The 25,476-nt window shown below is 46.3% G+C and overlaps 1 protein-coding gene across 2 annotated transcripts in view; it reads right to left on the minus strand.

Moving 5' to 3' along the window:
• Positions 1-2,445: 2,445 nt before the first annotated feature.
• Positions 2,446-25,476, minus strand: part of LOC120048178 (protein diaphanous homolog 1) — a 120,384-nt gene continuing 97,353 nt past the window's right edge. For both annotated transcript variants that reach the window (XM_038993938.1, XM_038993937.1), the window contains 10 exons: positions 21,099-21,197; positions 20,889-20,983; positions 20,616-20,717; positions 20,046-20,285; positions 19,643-19,772; positions 18,532-18,656; positions 18,117-18,281; positions 17,509-17,641; positions 13,803-13,892; positions 2,446-4,543 (listed from right to left, as the gene is read on the minus strand). In XM_038993938.1, coding sequence (XP_038849866.1) covers positions 4,356-4,543; positions 13,803-13,892; positions 17,509-17,641; positions 18,117-18,281; positions 18,532-18,656; positions 19,643-19,772; positions 20,046-20,285; positions 20,616-20,717; positions 20,889-20,983; positions 21,099-21,197 — 1,367 coding nt within the window. In that variant the 3' untranslated portion in view covers positions 2,446-4,355. The remainder of the gene's footprint in view (positions 4,544-13,802; positions 13,893-17,508; positions 17,642-18,116; positions 18,282-18,531; positions 18,657-19,642; positions 19,773-20,045; positions 20,286-20,615; positions 20,718-20,888; positions 20,984-21,098; positions 21,198-25,476) is intronic.

Genomic DNA, 25,476 nt, shown 5'->3' on the forward strand with positions numbered 1-25,476 from the left:
ACACACACACCCTCCTCAAAACAACATCTTAGTGAGGAAGGGAAGGAGATCTTGTACTAAAGGCCAAGAAAGCCACATAAAGATACTGCAGGAGACTCCTAGCTTCTAGTAACGAGACAGTCTGGAGGAATTGAGTTTATAGCTGAAAGATTGAGACTCAGAATGGCACAGATACAGTTCCATGTGGGATGAGGATGTGGTGTGGAGGTAGGCACCAGGGACAGGAACAATAAGATACATTTTTAGGAACCAGAACACACAAACTTAAAACCTATAAAAACACGACTTCGTCAATGGCAAACAATGAGAGGCTTCGCTGTCTATTGGTGGTTCTTCTGGGTACAACGTTCAAATACCAATACAGGATTACATTCAAATGGTCATGACGCAACATACAGTCACAAAGCCAACGGGAGTTGTTCACCTTTAGACATACTGTATACACACACACACACACCCAATAAAAGAACACACAGCACACATTCAGAGACACTCACTTGAGAACACACACACTCTCCATCTCTTTAATCTCTCCTTTGTCAGATGGCTAATCACTTCATCATGGGCAGCTCTCGCTCTTTTTCACTCTCTCTCTCTCTCTTTACCCTCCATCGTCTTCTCTCTGACACACACTCCTCACATTAACCACACCGATTCATGTTGAGATACTCAGAGAAAACGAAGACCTCAGCAGAAGTGGGAGGATGAGGTGAGTGTGAGAGGGTTGGAGAGAGAGAGGGAGACAGATGGTAAAGGAATGCAGGGGGCTGCTGTATGAGGTCAGAGGTCAAGGTGGGAGCGGAGGGAGGATGGGGTCGGTCTTTGAGGAGGAAGATGGGAGGGGGGGGGGTTTACCTCCGCGGTCTATCAGAATAACTACGGCTCCATACAGAGACTGGGACAAGACAGATCTAGATGAAAGGTAATCTAATCTGTAGTCTGGACATTCCCTCCTGACCCACACGCCAATCCCCCAACCTCACAAACACACTGAACAACTAGACTACTCCCAGCACGCACATTTAGCTTCGCCACATTGTCCACGTCATTCCCAGAGCAAAACACACACACACACACACAAAAAAACAGGCACACTTAACCAAACGTATAAAGACAGACCAGAGAGACGACAGTTAGACCTCATGTGGGTTGTGTCTGACTCAGATCAGATGCAGAGAGAATAACTGGACTGTTATTTCGGTCTTCAAAAAGGAGAGGGGAAGAATGACATGCCACGGCTGAGCGCAGAGATATACAGGAAGCACAAACACACAGAGACTCGTTTACTGTTTGTCCAAAAGCACTAGTCTAGTTTAATATGGCCGGCACATGTCTTTGGTCACAACAGAGCTATAAAGGATGAAAGGGAGAGAGGGAGGTCTTGGTTAAATCAACAGCAGTCTTAATGAGGGGAAAGGTGGAGGAGAGAACACTATATTATCTTCCCTGCCTTACTGAAGACAACATGTGTCACAGAGAACATCCTCCCCTACTCGGTCTTCCAAGTATTCTGGGGAATGGGAAATTAGGCTGTCTCATAGTCAGCCACTCTTGGAGGACAGTTGGAAGTTGAATGAAATAATGTGTTCTCCACTCAACGGCTATTGACCTAAGAGTGGTAGACTATTTTGGTTGTATTAAACCCTCGGAACACAGGCCCCCAAACTCAACCTAGCTGGTTGAGCAAAATTCCGTATGCATGAAGTGTCAGAGTAGGAGAGCTGATCTAGGATCAGGTCCCCCTTCTAATTAATTATTAATAAAGGCAAAACTGGGCCTAGAGCCATAATGGCAATGGTGCTTGCGGTCATCTTTTGTTGGTCAAGAGAAACCATGGCTCTTTTATTTGGTTCCGGGTGGCTGACTGAGGGGGTGAGTAGATTATTGGGAATCATGACTTAACCTGATTTAATAGTCAGACCTCTATACCACCACATGCCTCAACCACTATCTAACCATTCGGGAGAGGAGTATTAAGAAAATAAACAGGCAAATATCTTTCTCGCTCACACACGGTCTGGTGCTCATCCAGTGAGGGTTCATTGGGATCTGTGGAACGTTGGCTGGCAGAAGTCTGTGGAAAACTCACCAGCATACTTCAGGGACCTGGACCCACAGAAGAAACACAGCCACAACAACGGATTTTACCACAGCAGGAAAGAATGTGTATGTTGATACAGCATAGGTCTGTAAAGTCTCAGACTTTGTGTAGCTTCTGTATTAGCTCTTCCAAATGGACTTTTTATGTGTTCTGTGATCTAGTATAGACTAGCATTTCCCTTCCCTCCCCCCCGCTCTCTAAACCCTGGAGTGCAGAGATGTGTACCTCAGATTAAATTTCCACTGGCTGAGACCCAGGAACAGAGCTCTGTATTTGACATCATAGTGAACGGGCACACGCGCACACAGGACAGATTCTGTTGTACCAAAGAATCCTCAGACACATTGTTATTGAAGTCATTTTAATGGTAGCGGACAGCACAAACGAATGACATAATTTAATACATATTACCACAGTGATATCTCCGGAAATCAACTTGAACCTCTGCTTTTAACATCCATTAAAAAAAGAGTAAAAATTCACATAGAAAACAAGCTCTTATAAAATGGGGGGAAAAAAGAAAATTCTAGAAAATTATAAAATCAGGCCAGAAAATGTGATTATTTTCCAGTGATGTTTTTTCAACCTTTCCTCAACGTCATTTAAAAGACCACTTAAATAATAGAGACAGGATCACCTGAAATTACTCATCCACACAACGTTGCGGTAACGTTTGTCCTTTTTATACCTTTGAAATATACTGCAGGAAGCAACGATTATTATCATGAAACGATCTGTCAGCTCCTGATAATAACAACATGTTGTGCAGGTAAAAGCCCAACAGGTCGTTGCTTGGCTCTATTCCAGAGACCTGTACAAACCAATCTCTGATCAGCGCTTACGGGAAACCACAGTTATTCAAGCAGATGCTCTAACCGTTTGTGACTGACTTGAGAACAGCAGTAGGGATATGTCGTGTTTGCATAAGGATTGGTATAGCATGGGTCAACTGGCAGAACTGCTTATCATTCTCCTTGGATTACGCGAACGTTGTGGCTACTAAATACAAAACCGGAAAGGCCAGATATTCAGCAACGGATGTTGCAGTCTAAGGGGGCAAGCGCGCACACACACACGCACTCGGGGACACACTCGTCTCAGCATTTTTTGGGGGCAGGTCTCCAGTGTGCTGTAACTTCAGCAGAAAGACCACAGCGCTGTTTAGGAAATATAGCATTTATGATGACGGCAGACAGGCAGGCAGAGGCAGCACCATACAGTAATTACAGACGGCAGAGCGTACCCGAGCACAAACTCGCACGCACCATAAACGCACAAACAACCACTAACATCCACACACACGTAGCTCTGGACACACACACAATTTCCTGTTTGTGAAGACGTCCTTTGAGAATGGCCAATAGGGCTCTATAGTCTGTTTATCACCGACATAGTGACTCCTCCCTGTGAATCAGAGAGAACATAAAGAGCAAGAACCCGGGGAAATGAGATGAGGACTGTGGAACACGCGCGCGCACACGCACGCACACACACACTTTCGGCTTATCCCTTGGTCCACCCTAACCCAACACAAACTCCTATTGGACAACACGAGGGCTGACATGTGCAACTTGAAGTTGTATTGGTTGGCACTGGTTTCTTTTATAAACATACAGCAAGACAAACATACAGCATATTTGACAATTACAGAGCAACATTTAAGAGGTTTGAAACCAAACCTGGGAAAAAGCAAAACATGATCTATAAAACATCAGGGCTTCCACATAGGTCGGACAGTCCAACCATCCGGAATGGGAAATCCATCCTATCCCTCTGGGGGGAGAAAATGTAGGATCCCTCCCGATAAAGTGTCTGTGGGATTGTCTCAAGACGTACTTCAGAGAGAGAGGAAAGTAGATGGATAGATAGTGACAGTGTGTGCGAGAGAAATTCATTAAAGAGAGACTAAATGAGCGACAGACAGAGTGCAGTGGATGTGTGCAGATGCCGATGCTTGACCATTGATACTGTACGTTTATACGGCAGAGCAAGAGTCCTCCCTCAGCGTGGAAGCGACTAATAGCAAGCCAGCCTGCGAAACCCTGGGGGTGTGGTTAAGGTGAGAGCCCCGCACTCATCCATTGGCCCCTCCAGACCCAGTCTGTCCAATCCGTGGTCCTATGAAGGAGTAGGAGGAAGTTGCCGCTAGACACTGATCTAAGATCAGTTTCTGTATCCCTGCCCCCATGGTTAAGGTTAGGATATGGTAGGCTGATCCAAGATCTGTGGCTAAGGGGGTAACTTCTACCCGTTTTTAACTGGACCGTGATAGGCTTTCCTCTAAGAGATCATCTAGTGACCCCGCCCCCTCTATGCTAGGCTCCTCCTTCTGTTCTGCCTTGGTCTTCTTATTGAGCGGTTTGCTGAAGGAGGGCGGGGTGTCCTCCTTCATCAACTCTTTGGCCAGGATGTTCGTTACTGCATGACCAGCTCTCCGGTTGGCTGAAAAGAGAGAGAGAGAGCACGAGAGAGATCAGACAAGTCAGGGTTGGTCATCTGGCATTAACAGACATGCGACAGACAGGGATAGTTGAGATGGGTCAGTTCCATTCAGGATGCAGTTCGGTACAGGGTAAAGACAACATGGCCAAACCAAACCTCTCACTGCAAACATCAACCAGGCGACGTCCCAAATCGCACCCGATCCCCTATATAGTGCACTACTTTTGACAAGGGGTCATAGGGATCTAATCAAAAGTAGTGCACTATGTAGGGAATAGGGTGCCTCTTGGGATGTAAACACGGAGAGAGAAGTGACTGACTCACCACAGGCCAGGGCAGGCTGTCTGGAGGTATACCTGCTGTCTGCTGATTGGTCAACAGTACACACACATGCACAAGCATGTATTCTCAATGGTTATCAGGAGAAAGAACAAAATGCACACACACGAGACACATGCACGTATGCATGCACACACAGCAGTGGCGTTAATGTGAGCAAGGATTAGTGTGTGTGTGTGTGTGTGTGTACAGAACCCTTCACTACATGTGTCAGATAACTACCACTCCACATGATCTTGCCGGCACAGAGAGATGGAAGGAGAGGTGGTGGAGGAAGGAACAGAGGAGGATTGGAGGCTGTGAGGAGGGGGGGGGGGGCAGGGAGGAACAGAGGAGGATTGGAGGCTGTGAGGAGGAGGGGGGTGGGAGGGAGAAGCAGGAAGGAACAGAGATTGATTGGAGGCTGTGAGGAGGGAGGAGAAGGAAGGAACATGTAGAGGAGGGGGGGTGGAAGGAAGCAGAGAAGATTCATGTACTAGGAATATGAGAGAAACAGGAGAGGGGTATAAAGAGAGACAGGAGAGGGGTATAAAGAGAGACAGGAGGGCGGTATAAAGAGAGACAGGAGGGCGGTATAAAGAGAGACAGGAGAGGGGTATAAAGAGAGACAGGAGAGGGGTATAAAGAGAGACAGGAGAGGGGTATAAAGAGAGACAGGAGAGGGGTATAAAGAGAGACAGGAGAGGGGTATAAAGAGAGACAGGAGAGGGGTATAAAGAGAGACAGGAGGGCGGTATAAAGAGAGACAGGAGGGCGGTATAAAGAGAGACAGGAGAGGGGTATAAAGAGAGACAGGAGAGGGGTATAAAGAGAGACAGGAGAGGGGTATAAAGAGAGACAGGAGAGGGGTATAAAGAGAGACAGGAGAGGGGTATAAAGAAAGACAGGAGAGGGGTATAAAGAGAGACAGGAGAGGGGTATAAAGAGAGACAGGAGAGGGGTATAAAGAGAGACAGGAGAGCGGTATAAAGAGAGACAGGAGAGGGGTATAAAGAGAGACAGGAGAGGGGTATAAAGAGAGACAGGAGAACGGTATATAGAAACAAAAGAGGATGTGGCACATAACCAGAGAGACAGGAACACACGGAAGAGTGAGAGCAGTGAAACCACTATATAAGAGAGAGACAGAGAGGAGAGAGAGAACGAGAGAGAGAGATGGAGTGTGACAGATTGTTCCCTGTGGACAATGTGACACGTTTATCATTCTAGCCTTTTCTCCCTCCTCCTCTCCCCTTTATTCTCCTGCGTTTGGCGGACAGCTGTGCTAAAGCGGCCATTTAGAATGATATAGATCAGTGGGGGATTGTGGTTGTGTGTACTTGTGTATGCAAATGTATCAGAAGTAAGAGCCATTAATCCTCAAGCAACACCTGAGGCAAAATAACTTTGTTAACAGCAGTACATGTTGTACACTGTACGTGTGTGTGACATGAGGACCGAGCAGTGAGATGTAGTAGTGGGTTCTGGAGTTGACCTAGAATGAAGGTGGTAGTTAGTTCGACTCTGGTCACAGATGCAAACAGGCACACACACGCACGCAAATGCAAATTAATGAACCATGGCTGTTAACCATATTACAACACACAGTCACATGGTTCTGTTGACACACACACACGGGTTACCGAGCAGGTCTCCAGCACTAGCTGTGACAGGGACAGCACTGAGTCTGGGAAGGAAGAGGAGGAGGAGAGAGCGAGAGGAGGAGAAAGAGTGAGGAGAGAGAGAGAGATGAATATGGAGAGATACATTAGAGGTTACGCAACAGTTCCTTTCACTTGTTCAGTGCTGGGGTTTACAGAGCTTCATCCCTGCTGACGAACGCAGGCAGCTGTGGCTTTAAATTAGCACCTCGCTCTCATCTACCCCAGGGTGTTCAGAACAGAGATCTAACACACTAATTAGACATCATGCAAATTACCCGATAGTGTGCGCGAGCACGGTGCAGAGCCCGTCCCAAAAACCCAACACAAGAATAACTTAAAAGGCTGTCAACTCTCCTCTTCTCACACTCGAGTTGAAGAACAAAAAGAAAAAAGAAAGTTGGGCTGAAGTGCCACTGATGTTCAGAACAACAGCGAGCGAGAGAGGTCTCAAACTTTAAATAATAGAGGATTCCGAAAAAAGACTAAACCAGTAATGCTGACACTAATCAGAGAATCAGGGCGAGGACACTGGTTTGGGGGTCGGAGGATCAGGGCGAGGACACTGGTTTGGGGGTCGGAGGATCAGGGCGAGGACACTGGTTTGGGGGTCGGAGAATCAGGGCGAGGACACTGGTTTGGGGGTCGGAGAATCAGGGCGAGGACACTGGTTTGGGGGTCGGAGAATCAGGGCGAGGACACTGGTTTGGGGGTCGGAGAATCAGGGCGAGGACACTGGTTTGGGGGTCGGAGAATCAGGGCGAGGACACTGGTTTGGGGTCGGAGAATCAGGGCGAGGACACTGGTTTGGGGGTCGGAGAATCAGGGCGAGGACACTGGTTTGGGGGTCGGAGAATCAGGGCGAGGACACTGGTTTGGAGGTCGGAGAATCAGGGCGAGGACACTGGTTTGGAGGTCGGAGGATCAGGGCGAGGACACTGGTTTGGGGGTCGGAGAACCAGGGCGAGGACACTGGTTTGGGGGTCGGAGAACCAGGGCGAGGACACTGGTTTGGGGGTCGGAGAACCAGGGCGAGGACACTGGTTTGGGGGTCGGAGAACCAGGGCGAGGACACTGGTTTGGGGGTCGGAGAACCAGGGCGAGGACACTGGTTTGGGGGTCGGAGAACCAGGGCGAGGACACTGGTTTGGGGGTCGGAGAACCAGGGCGAGGACACTGGTTTGGGGGTCGGAGAAACAGGGCGAGGACACTGGTTTGGGGGTCGGAGGATCAGGACGAGGTCACTGGTTTGGGGGTCGGAGAATCAGGGCGAGGTCACTGGTTTGGAGGTCGGAGGATCAGGGCGAGGACATTGGGGGGGGGGGGGGGGGGGTCAATCAATTTGAGTTATGTTAGTAACAGAGCATGCTGTCAGAACAGCAGATACATTTCTAATTGATCAAGAACATGGAACATGTTCATTTTGTGCCGATATTGACCGAAACATTTAACCCTTATTTCTGAATGATTGATGAATATATGGCTTGTGTTTTTTCCCCATTGTGTGTAACTGGTTCTTCAGTCAGAGTTGAGAGGCGAATTTGGCTCTGTAGTTCTCTTCCCACCAGGAAATGAGATGTCTAGACCAGAACCCAGCACAATGCCTCACAACATGCGGCCTGTGATTACCTTTGTTTATAACTGTGTGTATGTGTGGGACAGGGGAAATGGGGACACAGACAGGGTGGTGAAAAGATCATCTGTTACACATTACACAGGAGACTTCATAATTACTGCCCGATGAGGAAATAAACCATATAAAAACAGTGCCGGTAAGTGTGTTTTTCATTGTTTGTGTCTGCAGATGTGCTGGAGAGTGTGATTACATGAGCGAGTGTGTAAATGAGTGACAGAGAGCAAGTGAGAAAGGCAAAGCAACGTGTGTTTAGATGGAACCGTTTTATTGTTAGATAGCCATGGTCTCTCAATATTCACAGATGCTCACAGCTGCATGTGTGTGTGTGTTTGAGAGAGAGTTAGATCAGTGTGTAGAGCGTGAGAGGACTATGATCATGTAGTTTTGACATGATAGTCATGAGGCCAGTATGTATGGATGTTCCCAGCTGGAGCAGCAGCCAGCGGATCGGGTTCTAGAAGCTCACGTCGCCCTCCTCAGGCTAGACAGGGTAACACACAGCGTTCCCAAAACCAGTCCTCAGTGGCAGTGTGAGTCAGTCACCTGGGACTAGTGCTCTGAAAGTAGACAGCGAGCCCCACAGTCCTTTATTAGGGTCGTCTCCGTTAAAAGGGCTGGCCTGCTGCGGAGCGAGCGTGACTCTCTATTGTGACTGGCCCTTTTATGTGTATCGCTTCATTGTGATTGGTGCTTTGCCATTCATTCTCTATTGTGATTGGTGGTTTAGGGTGGGGTTATGACCTAGCAGATGGGCCTATAGTGATATCAGGGATGCCACATTGTGGTGCCATCATTCCATTAAATTAAAGAGGGAAAAGCCAGTAGCTCGTAATTTCCTTAGAATGGCTGTGTGAGAGTCTATTTGGATAAAGTCTGTTACTCTGTGTCTAAGTGTGGGAGTATGTGAGTGTGTATATGTGTATATGTTAGTATCAGTATCAGTATGCAAGCATATGTGTGTTGGTATGCAATGTGTGAGGGCCTGGTTTAAAAAGAGCAGTGCAGACAGAGGGAGGACAGCTGTAGCACCTCTCCCCCACTGACAGCCAGAGAGAGAGCAGAGTCCCAGGTCAGGGGTTAAAGGCCCTCCCCCCTCTCTGCCACTTCGATCAGCATCACGGCTCTCTATCGAAACAGATAGCCATGACACAATGACCATAGCTGTGCTCGAATACCCATACTAACATACTGTATACTACATTCTTAACTTCTTATGGCTGCAGGGGCAGTATTGAGTAGCTTGGATGAAAAGGTGCCCAGAGTAAACTGCCTGCTCCTCAGTCCCAGTTGCTAATATATGCATATTATTATTAGTATTGGATAGAAAACAGTCTGAAGTTTCTAAAACTGTTTGAATGATGTCTGTGAGTATAACAGAACTCACATGGCAGGAAAAAACGTGAGAAAATATCCAACCAGGAAGTGGGAAATCTGAGGTTTGCAGGTTTTCAACTCATCGCCTATCGAATACACAGTGGGATATGGGTCATTTTGCACTTCCTAAGGCTTCCACTAGATGTCAACAGTCTTTAGAACTTTGTCTGACGCTTCTACTGTGAAAGGGGGGGGGGGGGGGGAGAATGAGAGGGGATTGAGTAAGGTCTACCATGACCTGAACATGCGCTAACCATGCACGTTCATGTGAGAGCGAGCTCTGTTCCATCGCACTTCTGAAGAAAAAGGAATTCTCCGGTAGGAACATTATTGAAGATTTATGTTAAAAACATCCTAAAGATTGATTCAAAACATCGTTTGACATGTTTCTACTGACTGTTACGGAACTTTTTGACATTTCGTCTGCTTCGTGACTTTGGATTTGTTTACCAATCGCGCTAACAAAAGTAACTATTTGGACATAAATGATGGACATTACCGAACAAATCAAACATTTATTGTGGAACTGGGATTCCTGGGAGTGCATTCTGATGAAGATCATCAAAGGTAAGTGATGAATTTTATCTCTATTTCTGCTTTTTGTGACTCCTGTCTTTGAATGGAAAAATGGCTCTGTTTATCTGTGATTTGGCGGTGACCTAACATAATCGTTTGTGGTGCTTTCACTGTAAAGCCTTTTTGAAATCGGACACTGGTGGGATTAACAACAAGATTACCTTTAAAATGGTATAAGATAGTTGTATGTTTGAGGAATTTTAATTATGAGATTTCTGTTGTTTGAATTTGGCACCCTGCACTTTCACTGGCTGTTGTCATATTGATCGTGTTAACGGCATTGCAGCCCTAAAAAGTGAATGAGTATATACTACATACTATTACTTAATTTTAGTATACTGTAAACGAACAGTATGCTTTCAGTTGAGCGAACTAGCTCTTAGCATGTCTACCGGAAGTTGATGCCGTTGCTATGCAACCTCTTGCTAGCTAGTTAGCATAACAAACTACTAGGTAGAATTACCAGTTAGACATCGGGTGTGGTCTTAAAATTCCATCTGGAGTGCCAGAGTGCGCTTGTAAATTCAGAGCGTTGTCAGATTGTCCGTTTGTAAATTCAGAGCGTTTGGCTCTCGGAGCGCGCACTGGACACTCGGGCCGAGGAGTAGGGTTGATTTGAGCGCTCTGACCTTACAACGGTAGTCAAGCACCCACGCTAACGTTGGCTAGCTTGCTAGCTAGCTTCTTCCAGAAACAACAAAATGAGACCACTCTGGCCATTTTACTCGCCCTACCTGAGCTGGTTAGGCAGTTTTCATGTTATCCAGAGCGTTGGTGACAACAATTTAATTACGCCTTTTTAGCCGACGTTTACTGACACCGGCCATATTCAACGAGTGTTGAGCGCTCGTAAATTCATTATTCTGCGCTCTGAAATCGGGATAGTAAGAGCGAATTTACGAAAGCACCCGAATGTCCATTGAGAAGGCACAGCGACTATACCATTTAGCTAAGAATGACGGGAATAATCAAGTCCATAAACGTTGGGTAACGTTAGTTAGATAGCCTATAGTTAATATACTGGCAAGTTTGATGTATAAGTAGCCAACTAACGTTAGGTAGCTAGCTAACAACATACCGGTACATACTGCTGTATTGATATGCTATGTGGTTCGTAAGGACAGCGTAGCCAATATAACGTGTAAGGTTACTTATTTGAAAAGTCATTACTTTATTACATTGCTCAACATTTCCTTAACATTCGTCATAATTAGTTAAAGCAATGAATTTGTATCCGCTCTCGTACTTCGACTGCATATTTTCCGCCATTTTCTTCAAATCTCGAAACGATGTGAAGCCATGCCCATTTCCTGAAGAATTGCATTATGGGCCCTAAAGTACGGAAATAATGTCCTCTGCGTGTATACTTCAGATTTTGGCGAATTTAGTACGACAACCGGAAACTTTTGGTATATTAACTATATCCATACCATGACCAATAAGCATAGTATATACTCAATTCACGTCACAAATAGTACGGTTAGTATGAGTATTCGAACACAGCTCATGACAACACCCAGCATGAGGCTTTAACTGTGTGTGTGGGTGCTCTATCATGAGGAAGAACAGGGGGATGTGCGTGAGAGTAATAGTGATGGCTGTACTAATGAAGTAACAAGTAGGTCTTAGAGGGTTTTCTATGTAGTGCATGCGGGTGTAGGTCCGAGTGCGTGAGAGTCAGAATGTCAGCCATCTTAACTGAAACCAGCCCAGAGTACCAGGACGTACCTCCTCCTCTTGCCCGCTAAAATAAGACCTCGGAGTCATCTAACGCACACACTCGCTATTGTGTGGGTTAGATACTGAGAGGCCAGCCTAGCTGGGGAGAACCACGTGGCAGACTGATTTTCAAAGCCACCTTTCCCAATGTGGAAAAATTTGACATTAACAAAGCTCTGATTGGCCTGAAAAAAAAAAAAAACACAGCTAGCCAACATAGACATAGAAAACAAGAATTAGGGAAGAGAGAGCACGTGTTTCCTGTTTGGAGTGTGAAAACGAGTAGCGGTGTCCGAGGCCCTAGTGGGCACTTTTCTCCCCTTCTCTCTTCCCCCCTTTCCCTCTACCTCTTTCCTTCCTTTGGTTGTGTCTCAATCTGTTTAGCAGTGATTAGGTTGACTGGGCCTCACCTCCCTGTGATGAAGAGTTTTAGCTGTCCCTGGAAAATGCTTGTCAGAGTTAGAGGACCCCAAAGGACGCTTCCACAGATCACTGAACCAAACTTTACAATCTCCACACTCATAACACCGAAACGTCAAACACAGCCGCCCGAAAGAGACGGTGACTAGGAGAGAGGAAAGAGGCAAAGGGAGGAAGGGAAGGAGAGAGAGGGTGGGAGAGAAAAAAAAGAGGGGGGGGGGAGAATGTCTGGGCTCTAAGTAGCCTATACTCTGGTGCTGTAACTTTGTGTATGTGTGTTTCTGTGACAGTGAGCTTTCTTAAGTGTGTGTGTGTGCAGCAGCTGAAGTGAGTAACTCAATAGGCCAGTGAAGCAGGAGAGAGTATTTAACCAGATTATGTGGATGGCGCTCCTCTATCCTGAGAGAGCGAGGCTGGAGAACTGTAGAGTAGAACAGGTCTGAGTGAAAGTCCGCACAGATCACATAGAGACAGACTGACTGAAGCATGTGTTCACACAATGAACCCAGTCTAGACAGCTAGTGCTAGCCTCAGGCTAGCGGTTGTCAACAGAACAGGGGTTAGGGGAACAAGGGAACAGGGGAACACCTGTTTTAAAAGGTTATTGTGAAGCCACATTTTTATAGTGTATTTCTATTCTTTTGTTGGCACTCCAATATGTCCCATAAACATCACAAATGGTCCTTTTGTTCGATTAATTCCGTCGATATATATCCAAAATGTAAATTTATTTGGCACGTTTCATCCAGAAAAACACAGCTTCCAACTTGTTACATGTAAACTTTACCAAAACATTTCAAACTACTTTTTTAATACAACGTTAGGTATTTTTAAACGTTAATAAATCGATCAAATTGAAGACGGGATGATCTGTGTTCAATACAAAAAGAAAACAAACTGACGCAACTTTTCTGGTAATGTGCCTCTCTCAAACAATTTACTTCAAGTGACTCATTTAAGATGGCCGTACTTCTTCATTACACAAAGGAAAAACCTCAACCAATTTCCAAAGACTGGTAACATCCAGTGGAAGCGGTAGGAACTGCAAACAAGTCCCTTAGAAATCTGGTGTCCCAATGAAACCTCATCGAAAAGACAGTGACCTCAAAAAAAAAAAAAATCTGAATGGTTTGTCCTCGGGGTTTTGCCTGCTATATAAGTTCTGTTATACTCACAGACATGATTCAAACAGTTTTAGAAACTTCAGAGTGTTTTCTATCCAAATCTACTAATAATATGCATATCTTATATTCTGGGGATGAGTAGCAGCAATCTATCCAAAAGTGAAAATGCTGCCCCCTACCCCGAAGAAGTTAACATACTTTTCCAACCTACACTGGGAAAGTTTAAATTATGTATTCAATATAGACAAGAAAAATACAATAATTTGTGTGTTATTAGTTTAAGCACACTGCGTTTGTCTATTGTTGTGACTTAAATGAAGATCAGATCAAATTTGATGACCAATTTATGCAGAAATCCAGGCAATTCCAAAGGGTTCATATACCTTTTCTTGCCACTGTATATATGTGAGAGTGAGTGAGTGTGTTCTTACCAGCTTGTCGTGGGCCTCTCTTCCTCTTGAAGGCAGCACCAGACTGCAGCGCCTCCAACAGGCCGTCCATGATACCAGTCTCATCACCCTCTGCACACACACACACACACACACACAATCAATATCACATACACATACACAACTTTATAACATATATAATCAATACAAAACACAAACATCCATATTTACCATAAAACACACACCATTTTCATCATCGTCCATACAAACATACGACAGAGGAGAGTTCAGTAGACAAAGCATGCCCCCTACCCTCACAAACACACAGAACTCTCTCTCAGGGGGGGTCACATGGACATGGTGGCCCATTAGATACAGTAACCTAGTTGGGCACTGACCCAGTTCAGATCCTGTAGAGGCTGCAGGAGTACAAACACACAATCTACAGGTCTAGTAAACTATGGCTCAATAAGCTTCAATGTCGACCAGGGATGTCTCCAACGTGTGTGAGTATACTGTGTGTTTGTTTAGGTCTTTGTACCCCTGCGCAGACACAGAGTCTGGCTGTCTAACGGGGGCAGGGGAGAGGGGACTCACTGGCATATGGTTTGAATTATTTCCACTTTGAACTAAAATAAGGGATGTTGACAGGGGGTGGGGGGTGGGGGGGGTGCTGCATGGGGTTAAAGGTTGTTGTCTTCAACCCCCCCATTAGCTTAATCCCACTGTAAGCCTAGCGGCAGATGGCTCCTAGACTTGTCTGTCACGTCAGAGAAAGTCACACACACACACACACACACACACACACACACACACACACACACACACACACACACACACACACACAGAGTGCAGGCCCACAACACAGCTCGCATACCCACCCAAGTGGCCGCGGCACACAACTGCACAGGCAGAAAACATGCAGTCGTGTTTTTATTTTTAACCAAAAGGAGAATACATCTGGCACAAAACCACTACCCCACTTCCATAAATCACACGCTTGTGTTAAACCCAAAGCCATCCAGTGAAAACACATCTTCGAGGAAACTGCTTTTGGGTGGGTGTTAACGGCAGCAATAAAAGGGACAAACTGGGACCGGTTTTAAAAAGCATGCTTCATAGTTTAAGGCCCTCTCACTGCACAGCATGTATGTATTATTGTATGGAGCTACATTGGCTATAGGAAAGACCGTCTAACAATTGAATAGGGCAAATTACACTATCGACTGCCCTATCATTTCTGTAAGTAAAAAAAAAAAAAATGTTTATTTTATTTGCATTAATCAATTTGAAACACTTGTTGATAGCTAATTAACTCACATATGATCCCTAAAAACTGTTGCACAATACTGATTTAATTAACACAGCCATTGATAATCTATGGTTGGAAATCAATAGGAGAGTGAGTGGTGGTCAAGGTCTTTATCAAACGCTCTCTGACCAGTGTGTAACGATATAGCAAGGCAGTGCGTTAAAACGGCATAAACTCTGCTAATCCGGTAATAGCATTAGAGAATCGGCATTAGAGATAAAGCTGGAGAAAATAATTACCAGCTTTTCTCTAAAGATGTCCCTTAGACCCCCCCCCCCACACAGCCTGGTGTCATCATGTGCAGAACAAGAGCACCCCTAATGGTATTACTTGACAAATACACACACAAACAAAGACAGACAACAGCCCCCCCTTTGCCCACGAGAGATGGTTTACCCAGCATGACGACCACTCTTGCAGGTCTTGTCCATCCCCACCCCCTTCCTGTCATCCCATCTATCCCTTTCTCCTCTCCGTGTCCCTCCCTCTGTTCGGAGAGGACCAACGCTGTCTAATCCCCCTGAGACATCTGTTGCTCTACAACTCCCCCCCCCCCTCACACAGGCACTAAGGTAGAGCCACAGCATTCCCAGTGGCTACACGCCACACACACCCACGTGTCTTCGCTCTCTCACACACACACACACACACACCCTCTTTCATGCAGCACTGACACCTATCTGCAGACCTGGGGAACTATGCAGGACGGTTGCTACTGAGGAATATGAACAGGTCCCAGGTCAGCTTACACTACGGCTGCTGTCCCTAATACAACAGGCTTTTGCCATTGGCACTAAACCCTAGAATACATACAGTGAAGACTAAGCATAAATAAACTAGGCCTAAATCCTGATTATAAATGAGCAGTAGTACAGCCTGGCAGTATAAGTAATATCGCTGTATTTTAATCTTAATTTATATGCTGGTATTATAATGTAATATAACCTAATCTAATGACCTTACCGACGCGAGTGTCAGAGAGAAACTGAGGACACAGTCTCTCTGTGTTTACTTCACAATGTTAAGGCCATATACTCCAAACACACACTGAACTCACAGAGTTCAACCAACTAGTGTGTGTGTGGGAGAGAGGGAGGGTGTGAGAAGCAGGAAGTAAACGTGAGGCAAAGTAATTAGGAAGAGAGACCTTGAACACAGGTCAACACGCACAACAAAGACTAGGTGAGTGTGTATACTGTGTGTGTGTGTGTGTGTGTGTTTAACTAGGTTGTGAAGAATACCACGGAGCTTTGGCAGTCCTATCACCTGTATGTAAATGGCCTCTCCCCTCCCAGTCACACACAAATGTACTGTCGACATGAAGATCAATAGGCACTCAAAGCTCTATGAATGAATGGATGGTGTGTGTGTGTGTGTGTGTGTGTGTGTGTGTGTGTGTGTGTGTGTGTGTGTGTGTGTGTGTGTGTGTGTGTGTGTTTTGAATGTCTGTAGTGGTTGACCATGAAAACGGACTCCTTCACGTTCGACACACTGCATGGAAAATTGGTTAAGATGGCAGGTAGATCACTTGCTGTCCCTTTAAAAAGAAAGGGGAGAAATGATGGAAAGAATTAGGGAGAGATGGAAGAAGAAGAGGGAGAAGAGCCAGCTGGAACACATCATCAGGAGAGAGGGAAATAATGTGGGTGAAAGAGCGCGCGCGCGCACACACACACACACACACACACACACACACACACACACACACACACACACACACACACACACACACACACACACACACACACACACACACACACACACACACACACACACACACACACACAGAGCGCTGTAGCAGAGAGGAATTCTGTTGACTGTGGAGTCCCAAGGGAGACCAACTGGAGCCAAGAGGAGGAATGTTCCAAAAGTAGGTCAAAGAAAGAAAAGTGGGGGAGGGACAGCGTGTGTGAGGGTGTAGAAGGCAAAAGTTACTTATTTGAGGTCCGTTTGTATGGGTTTCAGCGCAATGCCCTGTGTGTGTGTGTGTGTGTGTGTGTGTGTGTCAGGATAAGACGGCCGCTATCCCAGCCTGTTTGAATCTGAGACAGAGAGGAACGTATTTGTGGAGCTAGAGTTCCTCCATCTTCTTACTCTTTTCTGAGACAAAACTCCCTCGTACCGTAAAAACAACGGTACGAGGGGATAAGACCGAGACTATGGTCTCCTCTACATTTCTATCCTCCGTCTCTCGTTCACGCGCTCTTCTCTCGCTCTGTGCAGAGATCCTCTATATTAGATTATCTTAGGTCTGCTGTGGATTACTGGAGAACACACACACACACACACACACACAAACACAGATCCCGCAGTACAGTGGGCTCTGACTGCCCCCAACTGGTATCAAGGAGAAGTTCAGTTCACAAAACATCCTCCCCCCCACACACCTATCCACCCCCACACGTTGACCCACTCCTCTCCCACAGACACTCTGACCTTCGTTGAGGTCCAGTTGTTGGCTTCTCTTCTGTTTCTCCTCCTTCTCCCTGTCAGCCTTCTCTCTGGCCAGCTTTGCTCTCTTGATCTTCTCCTCCGCCTCCCTCCTCTTCGCATTCTCCTTCACCGCTTGCTGAAGGGGACATGGACACAAGAGACGGTGAGTGCGTGTGTATGCAGAGAGCGAGTGCGCAAAAAGCGTGACACCGAGAAACACTTCAAGAATTGGCCGTGTGCCAAGACAACCGGGTCAAACAAGCCAGCACCTGCACCTGTAGGATCACAGAGCTCTCTTAGTAAACCACAGTCGCAGTAAAACGGTTTAAAACGCGACCGACGCGCCACGTCAGCCGTTACGAACGAGATTGTCAACACTAGGAACAGGTGGATAAACCTGTCCCCCAGTTTCCCCTTCCTCCCTCTTCCCTCTAATGTGTTTGTTTAGGCTAAGAGGGAACTGATAAGAAATAACTGTCGACTACACCTGCCTACTAACACAGTAAATATTACTTGCACAGACAGGTGAGGAGAAACGGCGCTGTCCGCTATCGACTTCAGTGTGTGGAATTTTAATCCGAAACGAGAGAGACACCCGTGCGCACACTCACCTGGAACATGTTCTTGAAGTTGTTGAGGTCGCCAAAGAACTCTTCCACAGAAATCTTGCGAGGGTCAAACACAAAGTAGTCCCCCAGGTCAGAGTACTGCTTCTCCATGTTCTTATGCATCATGTCCAACTTCTCATACTGCTCTCTGGCACTGCCCACGAAGCTGTGAGGAACAGCGTTAAGGAACACACGGCCCAGCAAACACACAGAGGCCTACACACTCACACACGTTCCGCACGGAAGACCTGGCCTGCAGGAAATGACATCAGAGGATGTCTCCGTCGTAATTCGTAGGATGTGTGAAGCTCCTTAGAAACAACACTTTACACATACTCGTATTGGATCAGAGGAAGTGAAAAGGACTTTGAGTTAAGTTGGACTTAGAGTGAATGTGATTTGCAGTAGTAAAGGATATATTCATTTTCTCTATGAACATGTCCCTGTCACTCTGTGGAGGAGGGAAGGTCTCCAGGTCTTTGTCCAGACTCTTCAGCGCACGGCCCATCTGCTCCAAGTTCTTCTGCAGAGTCTCAGCCGACACTGGCACAGGGGTTAGAGGGGAAAGGGCAACACGTGTCATGAAAGGCAAGGGGATGAGGAGAGAAAACAAGGAAAACTGTGTCCGAATATTTGCATCCACCCCCCCCCGTCTTAGTTCTGAGGGTAGGTGTTAGGTGTAGTCTAGGGTTGGGCAATAGCATTTACGATAGCATCGTCTAGCGTCTTATTGACAGACAGCCATCGCCGATGGTGATGTGACAGGTGATGGTTTAGCCCATTGAAAACTTGACTGGCGCCGGGCAGGCCTAAGGAACCGAGTCGGTCAGCACACGAGTAATCTGCCGGGTCCTATTTGCTATTGCCCTATTTCAATAAACAGCCTGTTACGCAAGCCTACAGAACGCAACAGAGTAAAGCAGGCTAGACGGAGGCGAACATTCCACCGAAGCGGCGCAAAATGTCCAGTCAGAATGCTGCTTCTCTCTCTAGCTCTGTAGGATGCATAGACCTTATAGCTCAAAGCTATTCCGTTTTTTAAATTTTTATAACGAACACTCCTTAACTATATTGGGTCTAGCTGTTAAAAAAAAAAGAACGCAGGCTATATTATAATTATTTTTTGGAATTACAAGCTTCAAGTTTAAGCCAATTAACAAATAAATGATCCGTGCGGGAAAAAATCCATCTCAAAAAACAAAACAAAAAATGGCCAATAACCTATACTCCTACTAGGCCTATCTTAAAAGCTTAAAGACAAATGTAAGTTATGAACAGTAGCCTAATTCCTAAATATTCTAATAGTCCTAAAGTTGCCGCTTTCAAAAAGAACAAGAATGAAACAAGTCTACAGGCCGAGGCTATAGAACAAACTGAATATTGAGAGAGGAAGCAAAACAAGTATTATGAAGCACGAGGACGGAGGACTTTGCTTCTATCCAGCCGGCGATTTTCATCCCTACTTGATCACGATAGGACAACGGTTGACGTCGCCCGACCCTAGTGTGGTCCATGGTTGTCGTGGTTACCTCGGCTGGCCTTCTCCACGTGGATGAGCTCGTCTGGGAAGGTCATGACGTCGGGATACTGCTCCTGACAAACGTCAGCCAGGAAGTGCAGCAGCGTCTGCTTCAGGTCAGCTGTCTTGGTGTCCCGCAGCTGATTGGACAGAGGGTCAGAGGGCAAATCAGACAAACGTTTTATCCCCCTCCCTTTTAAAACCCTTAATGCAGTCTGCTTATCACGTTCATTTTGTCCTGACCCTTTAGATATGCGGTTGTGCCTGTGTGGCGTGTTCATTTATGTGTGTAGATCTCTCTCCCTCTATCACCTTGCAGAAGTAGCGGATATTGAATCTGAAGGCCTCTGAGTGACGTGCGTGTGTGGTTATGTACACCTGTGTGTGTGTCTCTCTCTCTCTCACACACACACCTTGCAGAGGTAGCTGATGCTGAATCCGAAGGCCTTGGCGTTGCGGGAACCGGCGTTCATGTAGTTGCCCACCAGCAGGATGATCTGCAGCAGCTGGGAGAAGGTGGCGCTCTTCCTCAGCTCCTCGCAGGCCGCCGTCACGGACACCACGTCCGGCTTGATGTTGTTCAGCTGCTCCTCAAACTGCAGCCGGAACAAGATGGCTGTCAGCCGAGGCTTCAGCCGCTTCACCGTCGACATCTGGAGGCGGGAGAGAAGGGCGTGTTGGAGACCACGACAGACACAAGAGGTAAATGTGTGTTATCAATGATTTCTGAAGCATCTTTTTAGTGCTTATGAACACTTGTGAATGCTCTATAAAGCCTTTTACAAGTTATGTTTCCTTTAAAGTGGAACGGGAGGGATTGTAATTCCTGGTAGTGTTTGACTAGGGTCAATGGGTTTGTGTGTGTGGTTGGCTAGTTCGTGTATTCCAAGTCTAATGTGTTACGCTATGGGTTATTCAGGCCAATCAGAGCTTTATTAATGCCTCATTTCCCCCACATAATAGCGTGTGTGTTCTGTTCTCACCACGACTCCAAACTGCTCGGCCTCTGCCAGGTCTTCATACTCGTCTTTCATCTCACCCAGAACATTCAGCGTCTCCTGTTCAGGCAGCTGCTTGATAAGATTCTACACAGACAGAGAGACACAGAGACAGAGCGAGATAGAGAGAACATTAACTTACACACAGGACGAATACAACATTTGAATGCAGAAAAACGCACGCATAGGAAACACTGACTCGGCTCACGTTCAGCCAGCAAGCCAGACAGACAAAGACACCCTCTCTCTGGTCTGTACCTGCACCATGGACTCAGAGAGCAGCTTCTCGTTGATCTCCAGGATGATGTTCTTGATCTCCTCGTAGGGCAGACGGAACGAGCCCAGGAAGATGGCTGAAACACACAGCCAGTCAGAGCTCACACACACACACAACAACAACACTTGACTGCTAGATCCTTTGCTGCATTGTAACCCTGAGAAGCTGAACATAGTGGAGACGATACTCACAAAGGTTCTGAGATGATTTGGAGTCCAACACCTTCAACTCTTTCACCTTCTTCTTCTGGGTTGTTTTCTTGTCCTCCTCGTCTTCCTGGTCTTTCTTAGCTATTCACAGAGACAGAGAGAGAGAGAGAGACAGAGAGGCAGAGAGAGACAGAGAGGCAGAGAGAGAGAGAGGGGCAGAGAGAGAGAGAGAGACAGAAAGAAACAGAGAAAGAGAGACAGAGAGAGAAACAGAGAGAGAGACAGAGAGGTTGGGGTGAAGAATTTATATTGTTAATATTTGGTCCTCAGTAGCTCAGTTGGTAGAGCACGGCAACTAAGTCACTTTAGATAAAAGTGTCTGCTAAAATGGCAAGAGGACTCATGTCAATCCCGAGGCACATTTCAACTGGAGGGAGGAGAGAGATGGCGCGCAAGAGGGTAAGAAAAAGGAATATAGTAGGAGAGGATGCCAAGGTGACCATTTTAAAGCATATGACAAGGAAAACTGAAAGAGTGATATAACAGAGGTGACAAGAGAAACAGTATGATAGAAATAGTGGGGGGGGGGGGGGGGGGGGGGTGGATAGAGGCTGGCAGGGAGAGATGCCCTTTTCGTGTGCCTCCCACCTCCAGCTGTAGAACGTCATGGAGGTGTTGGGAGCATTGTAACGTTACACCTCGGAGTAGACGGGAGAAACAGCACTCCACCACCACGGGGGAAGAATTTTCACGTCGCACAAGGCTACTGGACATAGTTCTCATGCAGATGGACATGGAGGGCTCGGAGGCAGGCACAAAGCAGCAGCGAACACACCACCATACACACTCAAACTGTTGGGACACGGGTCAGGAACTTGTCTGTGGGGAGTGTGTGTACTTCTGGGTTGAGTTCAGTGTGTTGGACACACACACACACACACACACACAAACAAATTGTACGCACAAAATAATTTAGCTAACAGGGATCTTGATCCAGGAAGCGATAGAATGTCTCTGCTGTAACCAAGAAGCTTGATCTTGCCAAGTTAGCAAGCTTCAGCCCTGAGCTTGATATCATTTATTTGACACATCTTAGATTTCTTATGGTTATACTTAACTTATAGTTAGTTATAAGCAGTGGCATAGCATGCAGTCCCCCCCCAAAAAATAAATAAATAAGACTATTTTTTAAAATGGTTTTTGAAAATCAGTCGGTATTTCGAAATATACCGTACAGTGCATTCGGAAAGTATTCAGACACCTTGACTTTTACCACATTTTGTTACGTTACAGCCTTATTCTAAAATGGCCGCCCGGCCAAACTGAGCAATCGGGGGAGAAGGGCCTTGATCAGGGAGATGACCAAAAACCTCCAGAATTCCTCTGTGGATATGGGAGAAACTTCCAGAAAGACGACCATCTCTGCAGCACTCCACCATTCAGGTCTTTATGGTAGAGTGGCCAGACGGATGGCAGTCCTCAGTAAAAGGCACATGACAGTCCGCTTGGAGTTTGCCAAAAGACACCTAAAGACTCTCAGACCATGACAAACAAGATTCTCTGGTGTGATGAAACCAAGATTGAACTCTTTGGCCTGAATGCCAAGCGTCGCGTCTGGAGGAAACCTGGCACCAACCCTACGGTGAAGCATGGTGGTGGCAGGGACTGGGATACAAGGCGGGATTGACGGAAAGATGAACACGGAGCCAAGTACAGAGAGATCCTTGATGAAAACCTGCTCCAGAGTGCTCAGGACCTCAGACCGGGGCAAAGGTTCACCTTCCAACAGAACAATGACCCTAAGCACACAGCCACCACAATGCAGGAGTGGCTTCGGGACAAGTCTCAATGTCCTTGAGTGGCCCAGCCAGAGCTCGGACTTGAACCTGATCGAACATCTCCGGAGACCTGAAAATAGCTGTGCAGTGACGCTCCCCATCCAACCTGACAGAGCTTGAGAGGATCTTCAGAGAAGAATGGGAGAAAGACCCCAAATACAGGTGTGCCAAGCTTGTAGCGTCATACCCAAGAAGACTCAACGCTGTAATTGCTGCCAAAGATGCTTTAACAAAGTACTGAGTAAAGGGTCTGAATAGTAATGTAAATGTGATATTTAAGTTAATAAACCTGCAAAATTGTAACAAAAAAAGGTCAGTCAATCCGGAAAATGTCAAGAACTTTAAAAGTTTCTTCCACAATCACCCGACCTCAACTCAATTGAGATGGTTTGGGATGAGTTGGACCGCAGAGTTAAGGAAAAGCAGCCAACAACTCCTTCAAAACTGTTGGAAAAGCATTCCAGGTGAAGCTGGTTGTGAGAATGCCAAGAGTGTGCAAAGCTGTCATCAAGGCAAAGGGTGGCTAATTTGAAAAAAACTCAAATATATTTAGATTTGTTTAACACTTTTTTGGTTATTACATGATTCCATATTTGTTATTTCATTGTTTTGATGTCTTCACTATTATTCTACAATGTAGAAAATAGTAAAAATAAAGAACAACCCTGGAATGAGTAGGTGTACTACTCCTACTCCTACTACTACTACAGTACCACTACTACCCTTACTACTACAGTGCTACCACTACTACTACCACCACCACCAACTACCACTACCACAGTACTACCAATACAACTGTACTACCACTAAAACAGTACTACCACTACAACAGTACACTGTATTATAACAAAGAGCAGGCCTTTGTCTGAGGCCCCTCTCTGTCTGTCTCTCACACTCCACCACTCACAGCCACCACTGAACAGCATTGTTTGTTTCACTTGGCATCATGACCTCCTGTAAGCATCTTTGTCACTCGTCTGCTGTCTGTGGGTAGCATATGTGTTTTCCCTGTGTGACAACAAGCATATGTTGTCTTTGTATGTACCTAATGTACTGTGTGTGTTTGTGTGTTTGCGTGTCTGAGTGTGCATAATGTGTGTGTCTGTATTGTCAATAGGAATCATAAACACCATTGTGTCTCTCACACTCTGTCCTGGAACCTACAGAGAGCAGGAAGACTATCAGGATATCCATCGTTACACACACGGACAAAGACAAACACACAGGGACATAGACACACACAATCAGAGAGACAAATAGAGATGGACATACATTATATATACAAAAGTATGTGGACACCCCTTCAAATTTGTGGATTTGGCTTATTCAGCCAAACCCGTTCCTGACAGGTGTACAAAATCGAGCACACTGCCATGCAATCTCCATAGACAAACATTGGTAGTGGAAATGCGTTCAATGAACTGATGAATCACTCTTCACCATCTGGCAGTCCGACAGACGAATCTGGGTTTGGCGGATGCAGGAGAAAGCTACCTACCCGAATGCATAATGCCAACTGTAAAGTTTGGTGGAGGAGGAATAATGGTCTACGCTGTTTTTCCTGGTTCAGGCTACGCCCCTTAGTTCCAGTGAAGGGAAATCGTAACGCTACAGCATACAATGACATTCTAGGCAATTGTGTGCTTCCAACTTTGTGGCAACAGTTTGGGAAGGCCCTTTCCTGTTTCAGCATGACAATGCCCCTGTGCACAAAGCGAGGTCCATACAGAAATGGTTTGTTGAGATCGGTGTGGAAGAACTTCACTGGCCTGCATAGAGCCCTGACCTCAACTCCATCGAACACCGTGGGATGAATTGGAACACAGACGGCGAGCCAGGCCTAATCACCCAACATCAGTGCACAACCTCAATAATGCTTGTGGCTGAATGGAAGTCCCCACAGTAATGTTCAAACATCTAGTGGAAAGAAGAGTGGAGGCTGTTATAGCAGCAAAGTGGAGACCAACTCCATATTAATGCCCATGACTTTGGAATGAGATGTTCGGCGAGCAGGTGTCCAGATACTTTTGATCACGTAGAGAGCGAGACAGAGCGAGAGAACAGGGGATGAGAGTGTGGTCTTACGCTTATTATAGTGCATGATGCACTCTAGCCAATCAGAGCACAACCCTCTGATAAGCTTTCCTATGACGTTGTCATCACTGATTTATAAAACGGGTCCAAGGCCGAGGCCAAAAGGGGTCTTAGACCGAGGCCAAAAGGGGTCTTAGGCCGAGGCCAAAAGGGGCCCTAGGCCGAGGGCAAAAGGGGCCCTAGGCCGAGGGGAAAACGGCTGCACACATACAGGTTCTCTAATTTATGGTGCAATGGCACCCCTACTGGCCACTGATAATACACCACTCACACTAAACAGCCACAATGGGGGGAGAACACTGACACACACATGGCATGTCCATTAGCAAACACACAAACATTCTTGTTTTATAGTACATGCTGTAGTTCTATTGCTCCCCACACGCACAAAGGGGACCCCCTACTCAACCCCCCCCCCCCCCGGTTACCCCCACCAGAGCCCCCTGCCTCTCCAACAGCTGTCTGGCACTGAGACAAGTGTGTGTGTG

The sequence above is a fragment of the Salvelinus namaycush genome, chromosome 5 (assembly GCF_016432855.1).
Source record: "Salvelinus namaycush isolate Seneca chromosome 5, SaNama_1.0, whole genome shotgun sequence".
Lineage (NCBI taxonomy): Eukaryota > Metazoa > Chordata > Actinopteri > Salmoniformes > Salmonidae > Salvelinus > Salvelinus namaycush.